The 22,001-nt window shown below is 52.0% G+C and overlaps 1 protein-coding gene across 2 annotated transcripts in view; it reads left to right on the top strand.

The window, feature by feature from the left end:
- Positions 1-22,001, top strand: part of ARNT2 (aryl hydrocarbon receptor nuclear translocator 2) — a 227,260-nt gene that overhangs the window by 53,672 nt on the left and 151,587 nt on the right. For both annotated transcript variants that reach the window (XM_075558077.1, XM_075558076.1), the window contains exons 2-3: positions 3,307-3,421; positions 18,225-18,272. In XM_075558077.1, the coding sequence (XP_075414192.1) occupies positions 3,309-3,421; positions 18,225-18,272 (161 nt within the window). In that variant the 5' untranslated portion in view covers positions 3,307-3,308. The remainder of the gene's footprint in view (positions 1-3,306; positions 3,422-18,224; positions 18,273-22,001) is intronic.

Genomic DNA, 22,001 nt, shown 5'->3' with positions numbered 1-22,001 from the left:
ATTACACACATGCCTCCTTTTACTGTGCTTCGTAGACACTGGGCTCTTTATGATTGGAAGGTTGGGGGCAATCCTGCGTGGAGCAAGTCCATCAATGCCCATTAGTTCCAACAGCATGCACTCCTATTGCGTTTCTCTGTGTCACGTGTTGGTAATTGTTACAGAATTTCAGACTTTCTTCTACTATTGCATACTTAGTAGGAAACAATATAGTGCAAACATAACTTTCATATGCACTGGGACACCCCAAGATCCAATGCCCCTCTTGCAAAATGATCGCAGCGGTCTGGAAGCCAACCTGCAACATCTCCAAGAGATCCCGTGTTTGGGAGGAGGTTGGAATACCCACAAAGGGGAATACCTGTGTGCCTGGGGTGGGGCTGGCGAGGAAGGATGGGAACCTTTCTCACTGCCATTGAGTCGATTCCAACTCATAATGACCCTACAGGACGGGGTAGAATTGCCCTTGTGGGTTGGTGAGACTGCACGTTTTTATGGGAGTAGGAAGCCTCATCTCTCTCCCTAGAAGCACCTGATGGTTTCTACCTGTTAATCTAGTGGTTAGCAGCCCAGCTGTAACCCACAGGGGCAGCTAATCAGTGGAGCTTGTTTTAAGAAGCGGTCACTTTGATGTTGGCACTTGCCTGCACTTCATGAGCTTGAGCCTCCATTTTCAGGGAGAGGAAAAAGAAGTAAATGTCTTATCAGAAGCAGCAGATGACATGGTCCTTAGGCCCGCACTGTTAATATTGTCTGGATGTCACAAAGCCAGCACAGTAATTGTCTAACGGGAGAGAAGATGGCCTTCAGAAAGGGATGTTTCCCCCACCCTCTTCACTACTTTTCAATGTACGGGGGCGGGGGAGGGGCCTGCGACCATGTGACCATGCGACCATGTGACCATGCGACCATGCATTGACGAGGCGTTGGTCTGCTAACCACAACGTTGGCAGTTCAAACCCACCAGCTGCTTCACGTTAAACTAAAAAGAGAGAGACTGTGTACGCTCTTAAAGACTCCCAGTCTCACAAACCCTGGGGAGCAGCTCTTTGCTGCCCTATCCGGTCACTGTGAGCGGAAATTGACTCAATGGCAGTGGGTTTGGTTTTTCAATGTAAGAACCCCCGGTGGTGCAGTGGGTTAAGTGTTGGGCTGCTAACTGCAAGGTTGGGGGTTCAAACCCACGGAGGATGAGTCTGTTCTGGTAAAGGTTTATAGTCTCAGAAGCCCAGTAGAGCAGTTCTTCTCTGTCCTGCAGGGTTGCTCGGGACCAGAATGGGCTCGATGGCCATGGAGTGGACTTTCCAAAGTGCACATTGCTTAAAAGAAAACCATCAAAAACTCTGATCATTTTTACATTTTTGCGAACTTAGCAGACTAAGCTAAGAATTTATTTATTTGTCTCGTAAATGTCTTTACACTTCTTGAGTGGAAGAGTTCACTTGACCTTGGGATGCGTTTATTAGAAACAAAAGCTAAAAACGCGATGTCTTTGGACCAAGACTCTGTGTCCACTGTCGGATGGCTTTGTTTCTGCTGGAAGAAGGCTGAGAACAGCTCCCCCCACCCCCCAAAGTGCGTGTGCTGTTGGTGTTCTTCCACCAACAAGAGCCCCCCTCCACCAAAAACCAAACTCACTGTCATTGAGTTGATTCCAATTCATAGCAGCCCTATAGGACAGGGTAGCACTTCCCCTGTGTGTTTCCAACATGCTTAACTCTTTCCGAGACGAGAAAGCCATGCCATCCTCTTGCAGAATGGCTGGTGGTTTCGAACTATAGACCTTGTGGTTATCAGCCCAATGCGTAACCACCGTGCCAACAGAGCTCCTTAACAAGGGCCCGGATCCCCCTGTTCATCCCTTCCCACCGTTTGGAAACATGTTTGTGGACTATGGCTTTGCTTCTGCCTCGGGGATGAGCAGGGCTAATAAAAAGCAAATCCCGTGGAAGCCGTTTCCAAGAACAATAAACAGAATCAGAGATACTGCTTAAATTATTTATCTTGCTGGAAATATTTAATGTTCTGAATTTATGAACCCTCCAGAAAGTGGGAAGGAGACTTCTTTTTTAAGCAATGTGCGCCCTTTGATATCAGGGCTGCTTCATGATGTGCTAATGTTCTTCCTGAAGCATCGAGCTTCTTCACAACCCTCCATGTGGACAGTGATGCCCGGAGAAGGTACTCTCCCCACATGCCAGACTCTTATCCTTTAAACCAGCAGTTCCCAACCAGTGGGTCAAGACCCCTTTCACAGGGGTCACCCGATTCATAACAGCAGAAAAATTACAGTGATGAAGTAGCAACGAGAATAGTTTTACGCTTGGGGGTCACCACGACCTGAGGAACTGTATGAAAGGGTCGCGGCACTAGGAAGGTTCAGAACCACTGCTTGAAGCTGATGTGAAGCCAGCACCGGCGTGTTGCTGCTGGTGTGCTCTGTGGGTTAGGGCCGTGCTTTCCACAGCCCTGGACTTGGCAGTCCTTTTCAGGAGCCAGGTGGCTGGGCCAAGGGGGAGCTCAGACATCCGAAGGTTCTGATTGCTGATTGAGAATGAGGGGCAGCCAGGACTGCCTGCTGCAGGGGACTGCCCTTTGGTGGATTCTCCCCAACTGCGTCAGTGAGAGGAAGGAACATGAGCTCTTTCCCTTCCAACTTTGACTCAGGATTCCGGGATGTCTTACCCGGTCATTGTGAAGCACCAGCCGCTCTGGTGGTTTATAGTGGTTGAGACTTGGGCTGCTAATCGCAAGGTCAGCAGTTTAAGAACCATCAACCCCTCCTTGGGAGAAAGATGAGGCATTTTACTCTTGTAAAGAGTTATAAAACTCAGAAACCCAGAGAGGCAGCTCTACCCTTTCCTACAGGGTCACTTTGAGTTGACATCCACTCCGTGGCAGTGAGTGAGGCCCATGGGAGGCTGTAAAAGCACCTTCTTTTCAGGCACTGGTTCAAGCCCTCGAGAGGAGGGTTGGGGAAGCATTCAGTGACTAGCTGAAAGGTGGGAGGTTCAAACTTAACTTGCAAGTGCCTCCCAAGAAAGGCCTGGCGACTATACACCCAGAGACCAATGGGGTCACCATGAGCCGGAATCCTTTCTGCGGCAAATGGTTTGCTTTGGGCCTGGAAAGATCCTTTCCCAGGGAAGAAAGGCAGAGCCCCAAGAGAGGGTGATGGGCAGAGGGGGTCCCCGGGCCCCAGGGTTGTCCTCGCAGGCGATGCTTTTAGAACTGCGTTGTGCCCATCTTCTTTACGGCTGGGCCTTTCTGGTGTTGATGAAACCTCTCTTGTTTGCTGAATTCCAGAAATGGCTTCCGACATACCTGGATCGGTGACGTTGCCCGTTGCCCCCATGGCGGCCACTGGACAGGTGAGGATGGCGGGGGCTATGCCTGCCCGAGGAGGAAAGCGGCGTTCCGGGTAAGAACCCACATGATTCTGGGAATTTTTACACCCCCCACCCCAACCCAGTGCTGAGCAAAACTCTTGGGCCGCTGGAAAAATACTGTCTCTCCCCTGGCAGTCCAGTGACCAGCTCAGCAGTTCGAGTCCTGTGTAGATCTTGCAAGCTCCTTAACCATGTGCACTGGATCTGCCTCAGCACCCCGAATGTGCTTGCCCAGACCATCTTTCTGAAGGGAGCAGAGGCTCACTTGTTACTCCTGCCCACCCCACACCGACAAGCCAGAGTACCGGACTGTCTAGCCGAGCTCCAGCCCCTGGGGCAGCGAAGGATCACTTCACCCTGTGGCTTCTCGTCATTTCTTTGGGCTGCCCATTTGGGGAGGTAGTTTGCAGGAATTCCTTTCCAAAGCACTAGCGGTAGTGCAGCACCTAGTGGCCAGGCAGTCTGCGTTGCACGCTGGGCAAGCCTGCTGCCTGCCTGGCTCTTGCCGAACCAGAAGGACCACCACTCTTGAGCAGATGGGACCCCAAACCACTTCTACTCAGGATGTCTAGTGTTTGTAGCTGGACACAGATCTCACAAGCAAATGTCCCCCCTGGGGGATTCCATGTGCCTGACTCCCTTTCCCCATCAAATCCGTTTGATTTGCAATGCAATATCTGATAAACTAAGATTCCTCTGGAATCGGAATTCCTTTTCCGTTTGAATTCCGTTTCTGAGAACACCGGCTCTGGGGATTTCCACGGTCACATTCTAGCGTAGTCAGCATGGGACCATTTGCACAAGGTCATTTTAAGCCTGAGACGTCCTTCCACAGCCATGGGAATTCCTGAAGCCAGCTAGCTAGTGGAATCTATAGCGGGGTGGGATAGCTTGAAAATGGTTATTCTCTATTGTCAATTTAGATTGCCAGAGGCCTGTTTGTTGCTGTAGGACAGTTCTTACAGAAGGACCTGAAGTTGGTTTTTAAGTCATCATTTTTGATGATTTAAGCCCGAGGAAGGGAGCTCAGTGGAGACCTTGATTCACAGGCCCGGTGCGGACGTAGCCCTGTCTCTCTCCATGGTCACTGCCATGGCCTTGACCTGAGCTGCATGGGAGCCACATGGCTCACAGCAGCTCTGTAAGAAGTGAGGCAGCCGGCCTCTGGGGCTCCCTGCAAACACAGCCACCCTATTCTAACCAGCTGCTCTGGATAGCCAGGTGCCTGAACTCTAGGTCGCTAAAGGAAATGTAGGTGTGGTCAACAGACTAACCTACTGATGATTTAAAAAAAAAACCAAACTGGGCCTTTTAAAATTGGTGTGTTCTCTGGGGACCAAGCCCCATTGCTGGCCCACATTGTTTTTAAGAAGAAGCTAAATGAAGGCTCTCTGACAAAGTTGGTGGGCTGGGTGAGGACCACGGGCGCTGCAGAGATGCCCGGGCACAGCTTAGTACTCCCGGGACTAAAGCTGGGTCTGCACTGGGTGGACACTTGTCTTCCAGTAACTGCCAGAGCTCCTGCCTGCCTCCTGCTGCCGGTGGGCTGGGCCTGTGCTCTGCAAGGGCCTGGGCTAAGTGAGGGGAGACTCCTTGGGGCCTTGGGATTTCTTACCCTAACCTGCAATTCAGACCTGCTTCCAAGTTCTTCCTTCAGCTGATAGTCTGACTCTGTTCTTGACTGTGGCGCTCTCTCTCTCTCTCTCTCTCTTTCTCTCTCTCTCTCTCTCTCTCTCTCTCTCTCTCTCTCTCTCTCTCTCTCTCTTTCACACACACACACACACACACACACACACACACACACACACACACACACACACAGGCATATGGCAGAGGAGGCAAAGTCCAGGTTCAAAGCTACTTGTAACCAAGGACGCAGACCATCAAGAGAAGAAACAGTAAAGAAAAAGTGGATAAACAGCAGCGGATGCCACACCACCACCAATGAGGACTCAGGCACCTGGGTCAAGGCCTGGGTCTCCGTGAGAAGGCTCTTCTCTGGGACACTGTCCTCCCCGCAAACCAGACTCCCTGCTGCCAGGTTGTTTCAGGCTCACATGACCCTCTAGAACAAGGTAGAACTGCCCTGTGGGTTTCTGAGACTGTCACTCGTGATGGGAAGAGAAAGACTTGTCTTTTTCCCATGAAGTGCCCGGTGGTTTCAAACCACTGCCCTCTGGTGAACAGTTCACTGCGTAACCACGGAGCTTCCAGGGCTCTTTTAGGGTGCTTGTCCTGGAAATGATCACGACAGCCATGTCCTAATTTGTGGGGTCAACTCGGCTGCTCCTTCTGGCGAGATTTCATTCCAGAGAATTCAGACATGCTGTTGGGAAGGACTGGTCTCCGGAGAAGAGCATCCTGCTTGGTAAAGCAGAGGCTCAGCGGGAGAGAGGGAAACCCTTGAGAAAGTGTATGGACACAGTGCCCCGGCCCAGGATTGTGAGGGTGGGGCAGGCCCGGCTGGGGCTGCTTCTGATTTACCCACAGATCTTCCTGTTCCACCCACCTGTTCCTTTGGCTCCATCCTCCCACTGCCAGCTGATTATTTTAATTGAGGGAAGGGTCCCGGATTCCCAGGCTGACTATCCCACTCTCAGGAGAAGCAACCATGCATTGGCTTTGAAGCCTCCTGGTGGCTTGCCTGGCCCAGCACGGCGACTGCTCCCTGTGTCCGCAGAGCCAGCCCTCCTTCAGCCATAAGCGCCTCCACAAGCTGCGGGTACACAAGGTGAAGGTTCAGAAGTGTCAGACTCTTTGAAAAGTGATTCCACATTTGGGGTGGGGGTGGGGAACGTGCCAAAGCGAGTCACCTGAAATGCATTTTTTGTAGACACCTCTGACCTCGGCGAGGCAGTGTATGTTGGGGAGGGTGTGTAGATGGGTGGGGGGAGGCTTCCCAAGGGCAGACGTGGTGCTTCTGAAGGGAGGAAACAGCAGAGATTAGTTAGGTTCCCTGTCTGCCCCCAAAGCTAGCCTTTTAGGGACAGAGTGTGACCCTCTGCAGGCATGGACTTAGCACATCCTCTCCACTGCCCTGGAATGAAATGCTGAGCTGCTTCTAGAGGAGAGAGGGCTTCCGAAGATGCAAGGAACACTTGAACGAAAGAGACCTGGGATGAAGCCTCCTTGTACAAGTTACTAGTGCAGTGCTCGAGAGGCCCAGTGGGTTAGTCATTGCACTGCTACCAGAGAGGTTGGTGGTTTGAACCCCATCAACCACCCCGGGGAGAACAATGAGGCTGCCAGCTTCCAGAAAGATGTGCAGTCTCACAAACTCCACGGAGCCCCTGCACTCGGCCCTGTAGGGTTGCTATGGGTCAGGGTCGACTGGAAGGCAGTGATTGGGCACATAGTTTGTGGACCAAGACTCGCCATCCAGAGTCACCCAAGCCCACTGGACTGTAGTTGGAGGGAAGGCGTGTGGATGTCGGCACACTGAAAATGCGTGCGTGTTTTCTCACTTGGTGTCTTAGTGACCAGATATTGTTGGTACCGCTGAGCCCTTTCTGACTCAAGTCCAGCAGACCAAGCACGCCTGGCCCGCGCCCTCCTCGCCACTGCCCTTTGGCTGGGGCCCGTGGTTGCAGCCGCTCCCCGAGAGTCTCCTTCCTTTTGTTGCCCCTCCTCTTTCCCAAGCAGGAAGCCCATCCCGGAGACTGGCCTCCCCTGCTGAAACAAGACAGTGACACACAGAAATGGCTTTTCTCACAGTTCCGGAGGCTGGCATTCTGAACTGAGGGCACCAGCTTTGGGCACAGGGGTTTCTCGCTTGTCAGTTCCAGGGGAAGGTCCTTGTCTCCTTCCAGCTGCCCTCCCTCAGCCGCTGGCCCTCATCCTGTGGCCTGGTGGCAGTGGGGATGATTGGCCTGTGAGCCTAATTTCTCTGGTATCTCAAAGGTGACTGGCCGAAGACAGACCCCACAGGGAGGGTTTGACCTCATTAACATGCCAAAGAAACCCCTCTTCCCCATGGGATCTCAGTCCCTGCCACGGAGTCAACACCACTCATAGGGACTCTCCAAGCACAGGGCAGAACGGTCCCTGTGGGTTTCCGAGACTGTAGCTCTTTACGGAGTAGAAAGTTTCGTCTTTATCCCTTGGAGCCGCTGGTGGTTTCGAAGTGCTAGCTTTGTGGTTAGTAGCTCAATGCATCACCACCACGCCACCCAGGCCCTTCCAGGATTCACGACATGGGAATTTGAAGGAGGACACACACACACACACACACACACACACACACACACGTGCGCACACACACGCAGTTCGTTTCGTCCCACCTGGTGGGCGTTCACGTGCTGGCATTGCTGTGCTCAGTGCGCTGCCCAGGCTCTGTGGGAAGAGCGTTTGCGACACCTGGGTCACTTGGCCTTTGGTTGGCAGAAGCTTCAGGTGGCCCTGTCTTCCCTCGGGACTAGCCTGACTGGAAGTGCCATTTATCCTGGCTCAGGAAGGCACGATGCCTTGTGATTAAGACCCAGCCATCAGCAGACAGAGGTGCCCTGCTCGCTCCTAACTACCGGCAAGCTCTGAAGTGCCATCCACCACCCTTTGTCAGGGTGGGGCGGGAAGGTGAGGCAGGAAGCACTCTCCCGGCACCTGCTCACTGGACTGGATTCTTTGAGTCCTGCAGCAGGACTTGAAAGGCAGATTTTGATATCTCTCCGTGTACTTCCCAGCTGCTAACAGAGACACAGGAAAGACCGAAGGAAGGATCATGTACAGAGGCTCTTGATGGCAAGAGAAACAAGCAGAGCAGGGTGTTGTCACGTCCCAAGTGCCGAAAGGACAGCAGTGCCCCGAGACTGACAGGCAGCACCCGGACAGGCACTGCTCTGAAGGGCCTTTGTGTTGTCCGGAGTTGCCCTCCCCTGAGTCGATAAGCTTTCTCTCCCGCCTACGGGAGGGAGGCTGCCTTGAGGACAGGTGTGCCATCCTGAGGAGCTGAGCAGCCTCCGTGTCCTGATTTAACTCCTGCGTCTCCCCCACCTTACTCTTTTCACAACGACCAGACCCACGTGTGGCGGACATGTGTTCACGCACACCCCTAGGCGGGGGACAGATCCTGCTTCCCACCTGCCCTGTAGATGCCAGAGAACTCGGGCCCCAGAGCGCAGCTGTCTGGGGCCTTTGACTGCATGGCCCACTTCTCTGTTTTTCTGCTAAACAAACGGAGCTGCCTGTGCTGAAACCACGGAGACCAGCTGTGCTGGTGTTAGCACTGGTACCCTACATCCTGGAAGTCCCCCATCTGGGAAAACCCTGATGGTTTGTCACCATCAGTCCCGAGAGATCGTGCGGGCTGAGGGGGACGAGGGCCAGCACATAAGTTGCATCTTGCAGAATAAACCTGGTCATCACTCTACGGCCAGTTTGAGCTAGAGCACATTCAGAGACAATGTCATATCTCCCACCACCGGAGTTTCCATCATATTCTTGCAGGAATTCACTGGGAGTGTGAACACATCCTTTCTTTTTCTTAACCCTGAATCTCACAGCTGAAAGGTTAAGAAAGCTTCCTGTTGGCCACAAAATGCAGGTATAGAGAGATCGTTATTTTCCATAATGAACACTAGGTGGCAGTGTGGCTCCGTGGTTCAGAATACCAAGCCTAATCCAAACCCCAAATAACCTCACTGCGGAGTCCATGAGATGAGTTTAGTAATTGAGCAGAACATTGACAGCACTGTTTTATTCAGGAAGTCGTTTATTCAGCTCCTGTTGGTCCATATTCTAATTCTGCAATAACTGACGGGGGTCCCAAACTGCATTGTGGGGAGCACCTGTCAGCTTCTCCCAGTGGGGTTCTTTTCTTTTGTTCACCTCAGCTTCTCTTTGTGCATAGGTAGTTTTGTATGCATGCTATACATACAATCAAAATTACAGATGTAAGTACACAGCGCACACACCACTCAGGAACATGCGTGAGTGTTGTCCCCCCCACTGTGACTTAGGTGAAAGTTTACAGAGCAATTGGTTTTCCATTGAACGATTTATACACATGTTGGTATGTGGCCTGGGTTGAAATCGCACGATGTACCAGTGCTCTTCCTGCTTCCTCCCTGTGACACCTTCTCCTTTCACCCGAGGGAATGTTTGGCCGGCCGCTCCTTAGTGGGATGCCTTCCCGTTCCCTCCCATCCCCTGGGAGCCTTCAAAGGATGAGTCTGTGTGGCAGCTTTTTCTTGGCTTTTTAAAACACGGGCCTCATACAACATCGGCTCTTTGGTGATTGCGAATTGCACTCAGCATTGTATACTCTGGATCCATCCGTGTTAGGAGATGTTTCTTCATTGTTTTCCCTTTCAGAGTCATTGTTATTGTTTAACTGTATTAGAATAAACTCCATTGTGTGTTACTCAAACGAGCGGCCACTAGGGCCCCAGCACTTACATCCAGGGGTTAATCCAAATCAAGCACATGTGAACGTATCGCTATGTCGAGTGGCCGCCTGGAGACAACTTCTCTTAGCAATATACGTGTCTTCTTTTCAATGTCTACATTTAAATTTTTAAAATCATTTTATTGGGGGCTCTTACAGCTTTTATAATATTCCATACATCAATTGTATCCAGCATCTGTGATACATTTGCCTTATCTCATTCAGTGGCCCTGGTGCCACTGTTGGGTAGGCACTGGCCTGGTAACCACAGGTTGGTGGTTCAAACCCGGCAGGCGCTCCTTGGGAGACAGTTGAAGCTTGTTGCTCCCGCAAAGATTTACCCTTCAGAGACCCTCACGGGCTCCCTGTGAATTGAATTGGAATTGACTTGATGGCAGTGGGTGGTTGGCGTGGCTTTGACAAGAAAGGCAGCTGCCTCTGCCATGGGGGGGGGGGAACGATTTTGAGGGCAGGGCTGCTCTCAGCCGTCTTCCCCAATCATTGACGCTTTGCCCCAGGTTTGCAGGAAGGCTGCCTGGTAGAGAACCAGTTTGCAGGCGGGTCCCACATCTTCAGGAAGGTCAAGGAGGCCTCAAAGACGAGCCGAGAGAATCGATCCACAGCACCAAATGAAGACACCTGGCTGGCGTGCAGCAGCTGCTGGAGGCGGCTGGAGAGTCGCGTTGCAGGTGGGAGCGGCTGAGGTGACGTCCGATGTGACTAGCATGTTCCATGTGACGGGGACAGCTTGGCCTCAGCAGACTTCAGAGACATGGGTGCCAAACATGCTGCCCAAAGACCCAGCAGCTCTGCGAGGTGAGCTTCCCAGCAGTCTTCGCAGCAGGATGGAAGCTAAGGAAGATGAAGCTATGGGACAAATTGTAACCAGAGTCTGCGATTCACCAATCCGGTGCCGAGAGCAAGCAAGGGCCAACGTCAGCACTTGTTTCCCAGGGGTCTGTCGGGTGACGAATTCCCAGACAGCAGGTCAGCGCTGAAGGTCATGGGGATTCCCGAGCAGTAATCTGGATAGATTGTCATGAAGGCACAAGACAGACGTAGGGCCTTTAACTGGAGAAGCGAGAAGAAATGTGAAAAACCACACAGGCCAGAGAGAGGCTAGGAAGTTGTGCTGCAGAGTTTTCCAAACCGTGACACCGCATCTCTTCCTTGGCCGAGGGTAGCAGGGCTGCCCTATGAGAATTTCATTGGAAACCATACCCCATCCACCCTCTGACCCCGATCTTGCCCCTCAGACGTGTTTTTGCTCAAAGAACACATCAGAGGAACGTGATTTGAGCCCCTTGTTCTGACCTGTTGTGAGTGAAGATTCATACATTGCCCCAGGGTAGAGTCAAGAGAGGGAAACGCCACTGCAGAGGTTTAATCAGCCTAGAGAAACAGAACTACTTCTCGACATTTTTGTTCAATAAAGGTTTCTAAGATTTTATCGCAGTACTTTATTACTTACCCTGACGAGTAAGTCATCCGTCCATGCATGGAATCCATTCCCTGACGGGCAGGAAGTTGCTCCGTCTTGTAGCGATTGCGAGTCACCATGCAGTGACCTGCGGGGGTCCCCGCAGGTGTTTGTTCACGGCCCGGATCTCGTCTAGGAGGTGCGCTGAGGAGGGGTCGCCGGCTCACGAGACATTTCGATTTCCAACTCTGCCAGGAAGCGCCCTCGTGTTTTACCCTCTGGCTGCACCACTGTGCTGTCGGCAGTTTGTCACCAGCGTTTTCTGGTTTCTGTTCTCGAGTTTCGCTGTTGATGCTGGGTGAGATGACAGCTCATCGTTGTCCTGATGTGTCTCTCTAACAGGCTACGTGTCTGTTGGCCGCGTGCATGTCTTTGTTTTGGTAAAGTGTTTGTCTGTGCCCTTTGCCCATTTTCTTTTTTTTAATTGGATGCTTGTCTCGTGGATGTGTTGATGTTTTCTCCTCACTTTAAGCATTAGCAACTCGCCTGAACCGTCATCGCCGAAAATTCTTCCCCCAGTCTGTTTCTTTTCTTTTTTATTGGCTCTTTTGGTGAAATCCTTTGATGTGCATAGATGTTTAATTTTTTGGATGTCCCCATTGTGTAGTTTTTCTTCAGTTGTTTGTGTATCTGTTTAGTAGTATATTTATGTCATGTATTGCAGCCCATAGGCGTGTCCCTAGTTTTTTCTTTGATTGTATCTATAGTGTTAGCTTTTCCAGTTAGATCTTTGATTTCTCTTCAGTTAGTTTTTTATATGGTGAGAGAGAGAGATGGATTCTGTTCCTTTTCTGCAATTGTATATCTAATTTTGCTAGAAACATTTGTTAAAGAGGCAGTCTCTTCCCCCACGTAATAGTTTTTAGCTGTTTGTCAAACCTTAGTTTTCCAAAGTGGATGAGTTTACCTTCTGGTCCCTAGGTCTGCTTCTGACCTCGCACCAGCACCAGGCTGCTTTGACGCCTGTGAACTACAGTGGGTTTTGAGATCAGGGAGGGTAAAGTTTCCTGCTTGGATGCCCTTCTGTAGTACTACTTTGCTTGTCTGGGGTCTTTGTCCTTTCCACATAAAGTTGATGGTCCATTCTCCCATCTCTTTAAAGAACGATGCTGGAGTATGGATGGGGTTGAATTCAAGGGAGTGTCAAACAACTTCATGGAAAAATTTACCCTCTCTTAATTCCATTGTTTGCATGACCATTTGAAGCACCCTTGTGTAGCTGTAGATCAGTTGGGAAGCATTGACGTTGGTGTAATGTTAAGTCTTCCATTTCACGAGCAAGATCTGTTCCTCTACTTATGTAGGCCTCTCGGTTTCGTATGGTTGCATTGCAGTTTGCTCTCTGTAGGTCTCTTGGCTTTTGGTTGGTTTTATTCCTAAATACTTAGTCTTTTATGGTCGCTGTAAATAGTATTGCTTTCCTGACTGTCTTTTCAGAGTTCTCTTTGGTCGGGTGGGTAGTGGGATCTGACTGATTTATGTTAGAATCTTGTATTCTGACTCTTGCCTCAAACTTTCTCCTAGTTCCTGTAGTTTCCTTGTTGAATCTCTAGGATGTTCCACGCACAGGGTAATAGAATCCTCAAATAGGTAGTTTTACTTCTTTGTATGTGTGTGTGTGTGTGTGCCAGTTTGGATGCCTCTTCTTTCCCTTTCTTACCTTGTTCTGGCTAGAACTTTCCATACAGGATTGCTTAGCAGAGGCGAAAAGGGGCATCCGTGTCTGGTTCGCATTCAGAAAGGTCATGTTTTCAGTCTCTCTCCACTGAGCACAATGCTAGCTGTGGGTCCCACTCTGCCATGATCGAGATAGATCGATCGATCGATCGAGCGAGCATTAGATGTGTTGTTGGATTCTGTTGAGTTGGATTCTATTGAGTTGGATTCTATTGGATTCAGCTGTGTTGAGAATTCTTACCCCAGTGTGCAGAAGGGATATTAATCCGTAGTTTGTCATGGTGGTGAGTTTTGGTGTCAGGGTTGTGCTTGGTTTGTGGAATCGGGTCAGAAAAGCTCCATATTTCTCTAGGTTCTGAAATCGTCTGGGTAGAATTACAGCAGCGTTCCCTGGAAGTTTGGGAGGGTTTGCCGAGACAGCCGTCGGGCCCAGGACTTCTGTTCTTGTTGCTGCTGGGCAGTGCTTTGAGGGCCTGCGGGCTTTGTTCTTGGGTGGTCGAATTGTTCAGACGTTCTAGCTGATATCTTGTTAGTTTTGCTCATGTGTTTCTAGAAATGTGTCACGGGTCCACATTTGTTTGAATGTAGTTCTCCCGAGAATCTCTACGGTCCTTTCAGCGTGGGTCTCCTGTAACTCACCCCTTGCTTGTATTTGTCTGCTTCTCCTTCTATTCCTTGGTTCAGTCTGCAAGTGGCTCGTTGATTTTGTTAATCCTTTCAAAGAACCAGCTTCTAGTCTGGTTGACCTTTCTATTGCTTTCCTGTTTCAGTTTCATTTATTGATGTTGGAGTCTTACTTAATTCCTTTCTCCTTTGATGGTAGTTTTTTCTTCTGGTCCTTTTCTGATGGTTGGAGATGCGGATGTTTGGGTTCGTCCTTTTTCGGATGTGTGTGTGTGTTTATTGTGATAGATTGTCCCCCAAGTACTTCTTTTGCTGCGTCCTAGATTTTTAATGCTGTGTTTCCATCTTTAACGGATTGACTCAAGGAATTTTAAATTCTATCTGTTATTTCTTGTCATACCCAGTAGTTTTATGCAGAGTCTTGTTTAGTTTTCGTGTCTTGGGATTTTTCCCCCCTTTGGTCTTTCTGTTATTGATTTCAAATTTCACAGCCTTGTGGTCTGGGAAGATGCTGGATGTAGGTTTGTCCACGCTTTGATATTCAGCGGATGCTTGTCTCTGTGTCTAAGATGTGGCTCCTGTGGACAGGATACTGATGCGGTTTGGTTTCTCATTCATTGCGCTCCGCCGTCTCCTGGGTGCCACCCTGAACAGTGCAGAGAGAAGAGAGAAGAACTAAGAAGGAGGGGAAATGAAACCAAAACCAAAGGCAGCACATCGTGGAGCAAGTGCTGGACCCACACACCTGTGTGTAGGGAGGCAGCGTGTGTTCTGCAGCAGTGAGCATCGCCCGCCGGAGTGGCTGGGGCGAGGGCATGGTCCTCCCTGGGCGGGCGAGCCAGAGGGACAAGCACGGCGCTGGACTGGGCCGGCGTGTGGCCAGGGCCAGGTGGGGGTGCTGCTCCTCTGGTCCTCTGAAGGTTGCACAAGGTAGAGGGGGGACGGCCGTCAGACCTGTCCGGGCGCGGATCACTGCTGTGGGCGCTGGTGCACCACTGCTGAGGGTGCTGGTGCTGGGCGCAGATCACTGCTGTGGGCGCTGGTGCACCACTGCTGAGGGTGCTGGGCGCAGATCACTGCTGTGGGCGCTGGTGCACCACTGCTGAGGGTGCTGGGCGCAGATCACTGCTGTGGGCGCTGGTGCACCACTGCTGAGGGTGCTGGTGCTGGGCGCAGATCACTGCTGTGGGCGCTGGTGCACCACTGCTGAGGGTGCTGGGCGCAGATCACTGCTGTGGGTGCTGGTGCACCACTGCTGAGGGTGCTGGTGCTGGGCGCAGATCACTGCTGTGGGCGCTGGTGCACCACTGCTGAGGGTGCTGGGCGCAGATCACTGCTGTGGGCGCTGGTGCACCACTGCTGAGGGTGCTGGTGCTGGGCGCAGATCACTGCTGTGGGCGCTGGTGCACCACTGCTGAGGGTGCTGGTGCTGGGTGCGGATCACTGCTGTGGGCGCTGGTGCACCACTGCTGAGGGTGCTGGTGCTGGGCGCGGATCACTGCTGTGGGCGCTGGTGCACCACTGCTGAGGGTGCTGGTGCTGGGTGCGGATCACTGCTGTGGGCGCTGGTGTACCACTGCTGAGGGTGCTGGTGCTGGGCGCGGATCACTGCTGTGGGCGCTGGTGCACCACTGCTGAGGGTGCTGGTGCTGGGCGCAGATCACTGCTGTGGGCACTGATGCACCACTGCTGAGGGTGCTGGTGCTGGGCGCAGATCACTGCTGTGGGCGCTGGTGCACCACTGCTGAGGGTGCTGGTGCTGGGCGCGGATCACTGCTGTGGGCGCTGGTGCACCACTGCTGAGGGTGCTGGTGCTGGGCGCGGATCACTGCTGTGGGCGCTGGTGCACCACTGCTGAGGGTGCTGGGCGCGGATCACTGCTGTGGGCGCTGGTGCACCACTGCTGAGGGTGCTGGTGCTGGGCGCAGATCACTGCTGTGGGCGCTGGTGCACCACTGCTGAGGGTGCTGGTGCTGGGCGCGGATCACTGCTGTGGGCGCTGGTGTACCACTGCTGAGGGTGCTGGTGCTGGGCGCGGATCACTGCTGTGGGCGCTGGTGCACCACTGCTGAGGGTGCTGGGCGCGGATCACTGCTGTGGGCGCTGGTGCACCACTGCTGAGGGTGCTGGTGCTGGGCGCAGATCACTGCTGTGGGCGCTGGTGCACCACTGCTGAGGGTGCTGGTGCTGGGCGCGGATCACTGCTGTGGGCGCTGGTGCACCACTGCTGAGGGTGCTGGTGCTGGGCGCGGATCACTGCTGTGGGCGCTGGTGCACCACTGCTGAGGGTGCTGGGCGCGGATCACTGCTGTGGGCGCTGGTGCACTTTTGGTTCCTTCTTAGACTGGAAAGCTGTTGGCATGAATTCAAAATGGCCGCACCACGCCGGTTGGTAGCGCGCTGCTCCTTGTTCGCGGTTTTCGTTCCAGCTCTGTTCTCTCCTTCGGTATCTGGCTGAATCCTTGATCCTTTCTTCTGAAGCCCTGGGCTCCAGGATTGCCGTCCGTATCTGTTTGTCTTGGTTTCTCCCGTCTTGATTGTGGAGCGTGTGGCAGTCTCGCTGCCTGGTCTGCCGTGTGGATCCTCCCCATGCGTGGGCATGGGCCCTGTCAGTGCTGTGCCCTCTGACTCTCCACCTCCTTTCTTCTTTCCTCAGCAGTGACCGCAGCCCGTGTGTCTGAGCGGCAGCAGCTCCACGTTGGCAGGGAGTTCGTTCAGGTCCTTCTGAGTAAGATGACGTTTCGATTAGGACGCTGGCCACACTGCACGTAAAGCAAACAGAGGCAGTTATTTTTGAAAGGAAAAGAAATGCTCCTTGGCCCCTTCTGATTCCGGTGCCTCAAGACCCTTAAAAGCCTACAGACTATGATTCGTCTCCTCAGAGGCGTCTCAGAGCTGTGCTTGGTCAGTGAAGGCTCCTCTTTATCCCACAGCGGGATCCTCCAAGCCGGGGGCCTGTGCCTACAGACCACCTACTGCTGCAGGTTTGCCCTGGAAGCCTGGAGTGGGATGAAGCCTTCTCTGAGCCTGCAGGGCACACCCCGTTCATATCCCAAGACAAGGAGCTTCTCCCCAGCCCTGCTGAGAAACTGGCCTCCCTTCTTGAATTTCATGGAAACTGTGCCTCATCCCATCCTGGTTCCGCCAAGACGGTGCCTGTCGGGGCTGTGGCGCACTCTTCCCCAGAACCCCACTTGACCCTGGGTGTCCAAGACAGCCAGGCCATCTGTACTTACCTTTTGTTCTCCAAGGATTCTGGGTGCACTTCATACCAAGCCAACCCCATCTCTGCCCTCATGTCTTCAGGGCCAATATTAATTGACATGGATTTTTTTTTAAAGAAAGAATGCTTGAAGTGATCCATTAAAATGAGTCTCTATCAAGAATTTTTGTTTTATATTTATACCTAGTGGCCCAGTGAAGTAAAGATCTGAGTAATTATTTGAGGCATTTCTGTGTCAATCCGGCTAGACTAGAGAAACAAATTCATAGGCATGCATATGTGTATAGGAAAACACTTTATACACAAGAGCAATTGAACATTGAGAAAACATCCCAGCCCAGTCCAGATCAAGTCCATAAGCCTGATATTAGCCCATATGTTCGATACAAATCTACAAAGTCCTCCTCAGACTCACAAGACACACGCAATGACGCTGCATGCAGGAAGATCAAAGGCCAGGGGGTTGGAAATTTTGTGGATCCAGTGGTGGTGTAAGCATCTCAGCACTGGCAGGGGTCTCCATGTGGCTCCTTCAGCTCCGAAACTCTGACTGCCTCAGGGTAGCTTCATGTGGCTTCTCCTCTGAAATGTCTTGCAGGGAGTGAGCCAAGAGAGAGTGCCTCCCGCCTCCAAGGAGGAAATACAGGAGTTCCCAGAATCCTCAGGAGAAAGCCATGCCCACACAGAGGCCTCACTGGCTATGACCCAATGATTGACAGGACAGACCCCACCCCTTCACTCTTAATCCTCTCAAATCCCAAACTGACACCAGATTATGTAACTACCACAATTTTGACAAGCAGACCGTTTGAGTAGTTTGGACGCCAGACCACCATTTCCCCCTCAATATCCATTTATTTGGACCTGAACTTTATAGAATGTTGACCTTAAATACCCTTTTCCTATTGCGATACATCAGAACCAGCCCCATTCTCAAGCAACATGACCACAGTAGCGTCTTCTCTTCCTCCTGGCTCCTTTATCATCCTCAAAAAGCCATGTTTTCAAAACCCTTTGGGCTTTAGTCTGTCAATACGTCGTAGATTCAAGTTATTTAGGAAACCTCAATGTAGAATACCTGGCGTTGGGGGAGCAGGTATCCCCCAGAGATAATGGATGCTAACGAAAGCCCACCTTTCCAACACAGCCCAAGCAACCCACCGGCATCTTACGCAGGGCCTCAGAGGATAAGTAGATACTTGAACACCTGTCTTTACTGGTGATCATAGTGAAAACCTTTCATCTTCTCCTCCTCTTGTGCTGAATCTGGTAGCTGACTACCTGGAGACACTCGGTTAGCACTGCCAAAGGTTGGGACTGTCAGACTGCAGTGCGGTCGAATAAAGCCCCACGTGACCAGGTATAAACCACCTTGGTGCCGGCAGCCCGCGTGACCAGTTACAATGTTCTACCTGTCATCAGTGCTCACCTGTGATTTTGACTTTGCAGAATGGAATTTGACGAGGAAGACGGCGAAGGGCCCAGCAAATTTTCGAGGTGAGTTTATTTTCTTTCGTTTTAAAGACACCAAGAGCCAGCAAAGGCCACCATGCGCCGTGCAGGGATTGGTTGCCCCTTGTCATCAGAAAAACCTTTGGTCCTTATTTTGACTCTCTTCCTTGCTCCTGTTTCATGTCCATATTGAGCCCAGTGACCGCTGGCTAGGAGCCATCCCACCATACCCCAGCCTGGATTATCGGGGTCGCTATGAGTCAGAATTGGCTCATGGCAGTGAGTCTGGTTTGGGTTTTGGGGTGATCAGAAGTTAAGTAACAAGTTCTTAAGTCAGAATGATTTTTAAAAAATCAAGACAGGGATTCCTATTTCAGAGACAGACCTAGGGATCTAGTTTAGAGAAAGGACATAAGCCAGGGTCTTGCTTTCTGCCACGAGAAACAGGGAGAAATGCGAGGAACCTGGGTGGCTGTTCTGGATGCAGGATCTACAGCTTGATGTCGAGTTCCTAATCTGGCCACAGGGCAGCAGCTTTCGCTGGGTTCTGTAGGGATGTCTTCAGTACAGATCATCTCCTTGAACAAACGATACTGCGGTATGGATGCTGATGGTGACCTAGACATGAGCTACAGATGAAATAAATTAGACCCATCCCCAGGACTCTTTCTTTAAGAAGGTTGTTGACATTGGCCCAAACCAAACCAAGCTCACTGCTGTTGAGTCACTTCCAACTCAGTGACCAATACAAGTTTCTGAGGCTGTATATCTTTATGGGCGCAGACAGCCTCTGCTTTGTTCCGCTGAGCTGCTGGTAGGTTTGAACCACCGGCCGTGGGGTTAGCAGTTACAACGCTTACCCAACAGCGCCACCAGGGCTCCTTGGTGACATTGGCAGGAATGCACAAATTATCCAGTCAGTTCTAGCAAGAGGCCCGTCTGTGCTTAGTTCACATACATAAGGGTCTGCCTTGACATTGGTCCTCATCATGCAAGCTTTCCTTAATTCTTGGTTGCTAATGAACTTGTAAGCCTATCACAAGTGAGCATGGTCCTCCTGTCTATGTGGGCCAGAACTTGAATTTAAAGTCTTGGGTCTTTAGAAGGAGGAATGTCCACATCAAGCCCCCTGCACAGCAACATAACCAACAACACTTTGGCTTCAGTTACGGTTCCTTCTATCCAAGGGTGCTTCTGAATTAAACACATGTTCTCATAAATCCCAGAGAAATACTCACCTTGTAGCTTTACAGGGATTCCTGACCTCCAGGCCCAGAGTCAATTCCTTGTCATTGGATAAACTCTGACCCTCAGAACCCCTCCTTTCATCACCGGTCCCCGGGGGAAAGAGGAGATAGGAGATTGGAACAGTTTGATCTCTTATCGACCCTAGAGTTTCTAATCTGAGCAAGACACAGGTTTCAATGACAAGCACTTGTATTGTTTTTCCCTCAGTGCAGACAGAATCCAGCTTGCCTGTCCCCCCGGTTCTTAAGACCCATTTGTCATCTCGGGGAGCGCTCTGTTCCTGAAGCTGAGCTAGCCCGGAAACGAGGCTGCGTGTCTCCCAGTCCTCGTGTGCTCTCGCTTTACACAGCCTCTCTTCACAAAGAACCAATGGCTTGTGATTCTTCTGTATCAAAATTTCCCTGCTGATAACATTCCATACCATGTTCGGCCCAGGAAATGCTGCTGCCCAGGGTCTCGGGACATAAAGAGGAAGTGAGAGGAAGCGGGACATTTGCTTGACATCGAAGATCAGTGTCTGTGATGAAATCCCATCGCAGGCACTCAAAGGGCTCCTTGTGTTAGAGCCAGTCACGAAGAAGCAGACGTCCTAGTCCCTGGGCAGCTGTCTTGTAAGCCTGTCAGCGAGTCGGATTTCACACACTCCGAGCTCCACCGTAGGCTTCTGTGGACCACATCTTCTCCCCATGTGCGGCGGACAAGAGAGGAAGATGAACTGTCCTTTCACCACGCATGGCTATTTATCGGGGGATGTGCATTCCTCTGTCACCATTGGTTACTGATGGACCTGCCAGCAGAGAGGTGTCTTGGAGCTGCGCAGAGTTGGGGGAGTGAACGATCAATCCTGGTGCCTTCCTCCTTGCCAGCGGTTGTCACCCAGGGGAGGGGTGAGAGCATGGTTTGTGCAGACCTGCTTCCTGCCCCTCCACTTAACCCTCGGTCCGGAGCCCCCTCAGGGGAGGGCTGGGTGGCTTTAGCACCCAGGGCAGTTGGCGACTCAGTCCAACTTGGTGCCATGCCATCATTTCTGTCCCCTGATGTCTGTTCAGTCAGTTTTCCTTGGTACTCCAGGGGCCCCCAAATTCAAATATCTAAGTGTCATGTCCCAAATTGTGATTTCGGAAAGCAAGTGCCAGCCCCCTAGGCAGAAATCATCACCATCTGGTATACCTTGTCTCAGACTGGCCCATCAGAGTGAGTCTCATTGGACAACCCCATATGCCTCTGTCCCTTATGGACCCACCCGCGCATGGTCCAGACAGGGGTTGAGGCGGGTAAGGTGCTGCCGAGAAGGGGAAGAGAAGAGGTCAGTGATCGGCCCAACTGCAGATGGAGCAGAGTGAAGTCCAGAGCTGGGAGGAAAGGGAGGACGCCCCAGGCTGCCCCTGGGTGCGTGGTCAGAGAAGAGTTCTACTTTTGGGGGTCTGTGTGAGGGAGCGAAGAATGCTGTGATCAACCAGAGAGAAGCCCCGTCCACGGCAGCTGCTGTTGGAGCTCGCAGGGAGGAGGGTAGGCCGTTGGAGAAGCTGCAAGAGGTGGCGGGGGGGGGGGGGGTGCCGCTGCACGCACGAGGTGGTTGAAGGTGTTGGGCAGAAGGCCCCTGCCGATGGGCAGCCAGCGGATGAAGGATGCCGTGATCAGGAGCCCAGAGGGTGGAGAAGAGGGGCGTGCAAGCCACAAAGGAGGGACCTCGTGGACACAGCGGCAGTGCGGGGTGGGCTGTGGGGCAGGCCTTTCTTCCCAGACCAGCGCTGGAGAGAGAAGCTTCAGTTCAGAGCACTCAGCCTAGCATCTTCCCTGATAACCCCATCGCCCTGGTAGTGGTGATCAACCCTTGATCGCGGGGAGACCAGGAAGGGTGCCTCTGAAGGCCAGCCTTCCAGGAAGCTGGTAGTGGAGGACCTTGGTGAATCTGAAAGGTCAAGTCCATGCCCATCCCGTCCAGCCTGCAACCTCAGCAACCTGTTTGACACACCGTGCTAGGGGCACCTACTGTAACAATCCTCTGGGTGGATGATCCCGCAGCTGCGGTCTGCTACCACCCGGGGACAGTGGGGTTTTGATTGGATTCATTGTTGGGAGAGCTGACTTCCTAGAGCTGTCACTTACAAGGATTAGAGATCACGCTTCATGTGATTTACATATAGGTATATATGCACGCATGTGTGTGTATGTGGTATGCTTCCTTAAAACAAAAGGCGGAAACCGTGTAACTTTTTTCTTTTCAACATTAGTTCTGGAACGGGAACAACCAAGCATACACTCCCAAACCTTTAGTTAGTGTCGCTGCATCTAATCAGCCGGATTTTGCTGCGTCCTAACGCTGGTGGTGCCGTGGCTTACACGCTCGGTGGCTCGCAGAAAGGTTGGTCATTCAAACGCGCCAGCTGCTCTGCAGGAGAAGATGTGGCCACCTCTTTCCACAAAGATGTACAGCCCCGAAAACCAGGAGGGTCACCGGGAGCTGGAATCAACTTGACAGCAGGGGTTGGGGTTTGGGTCTTTCTGGCTCTGCTGAAACACCCA

The sequence above is a fragment of the Tenrec ecaudatus genome, chromosome 9, assembly GCF_050624435.1.
Source record: "Tenrec ecaudatus isolate mTenEca1 chromosome 9, mTenEca1.hap1, whole genome shotgun sequence".
Taxonomy (NCBI): Eukaryota; Metazoa; Chordata; class Mammalia; order Afrosoricida; family Tenrecidae; genus Tenrec; species Tenrec ecaudatus.
Note: the sequence above shows the minus strand (reverse complement) of the source record. Positions and strands in the feature narration are given on the sequence as shown.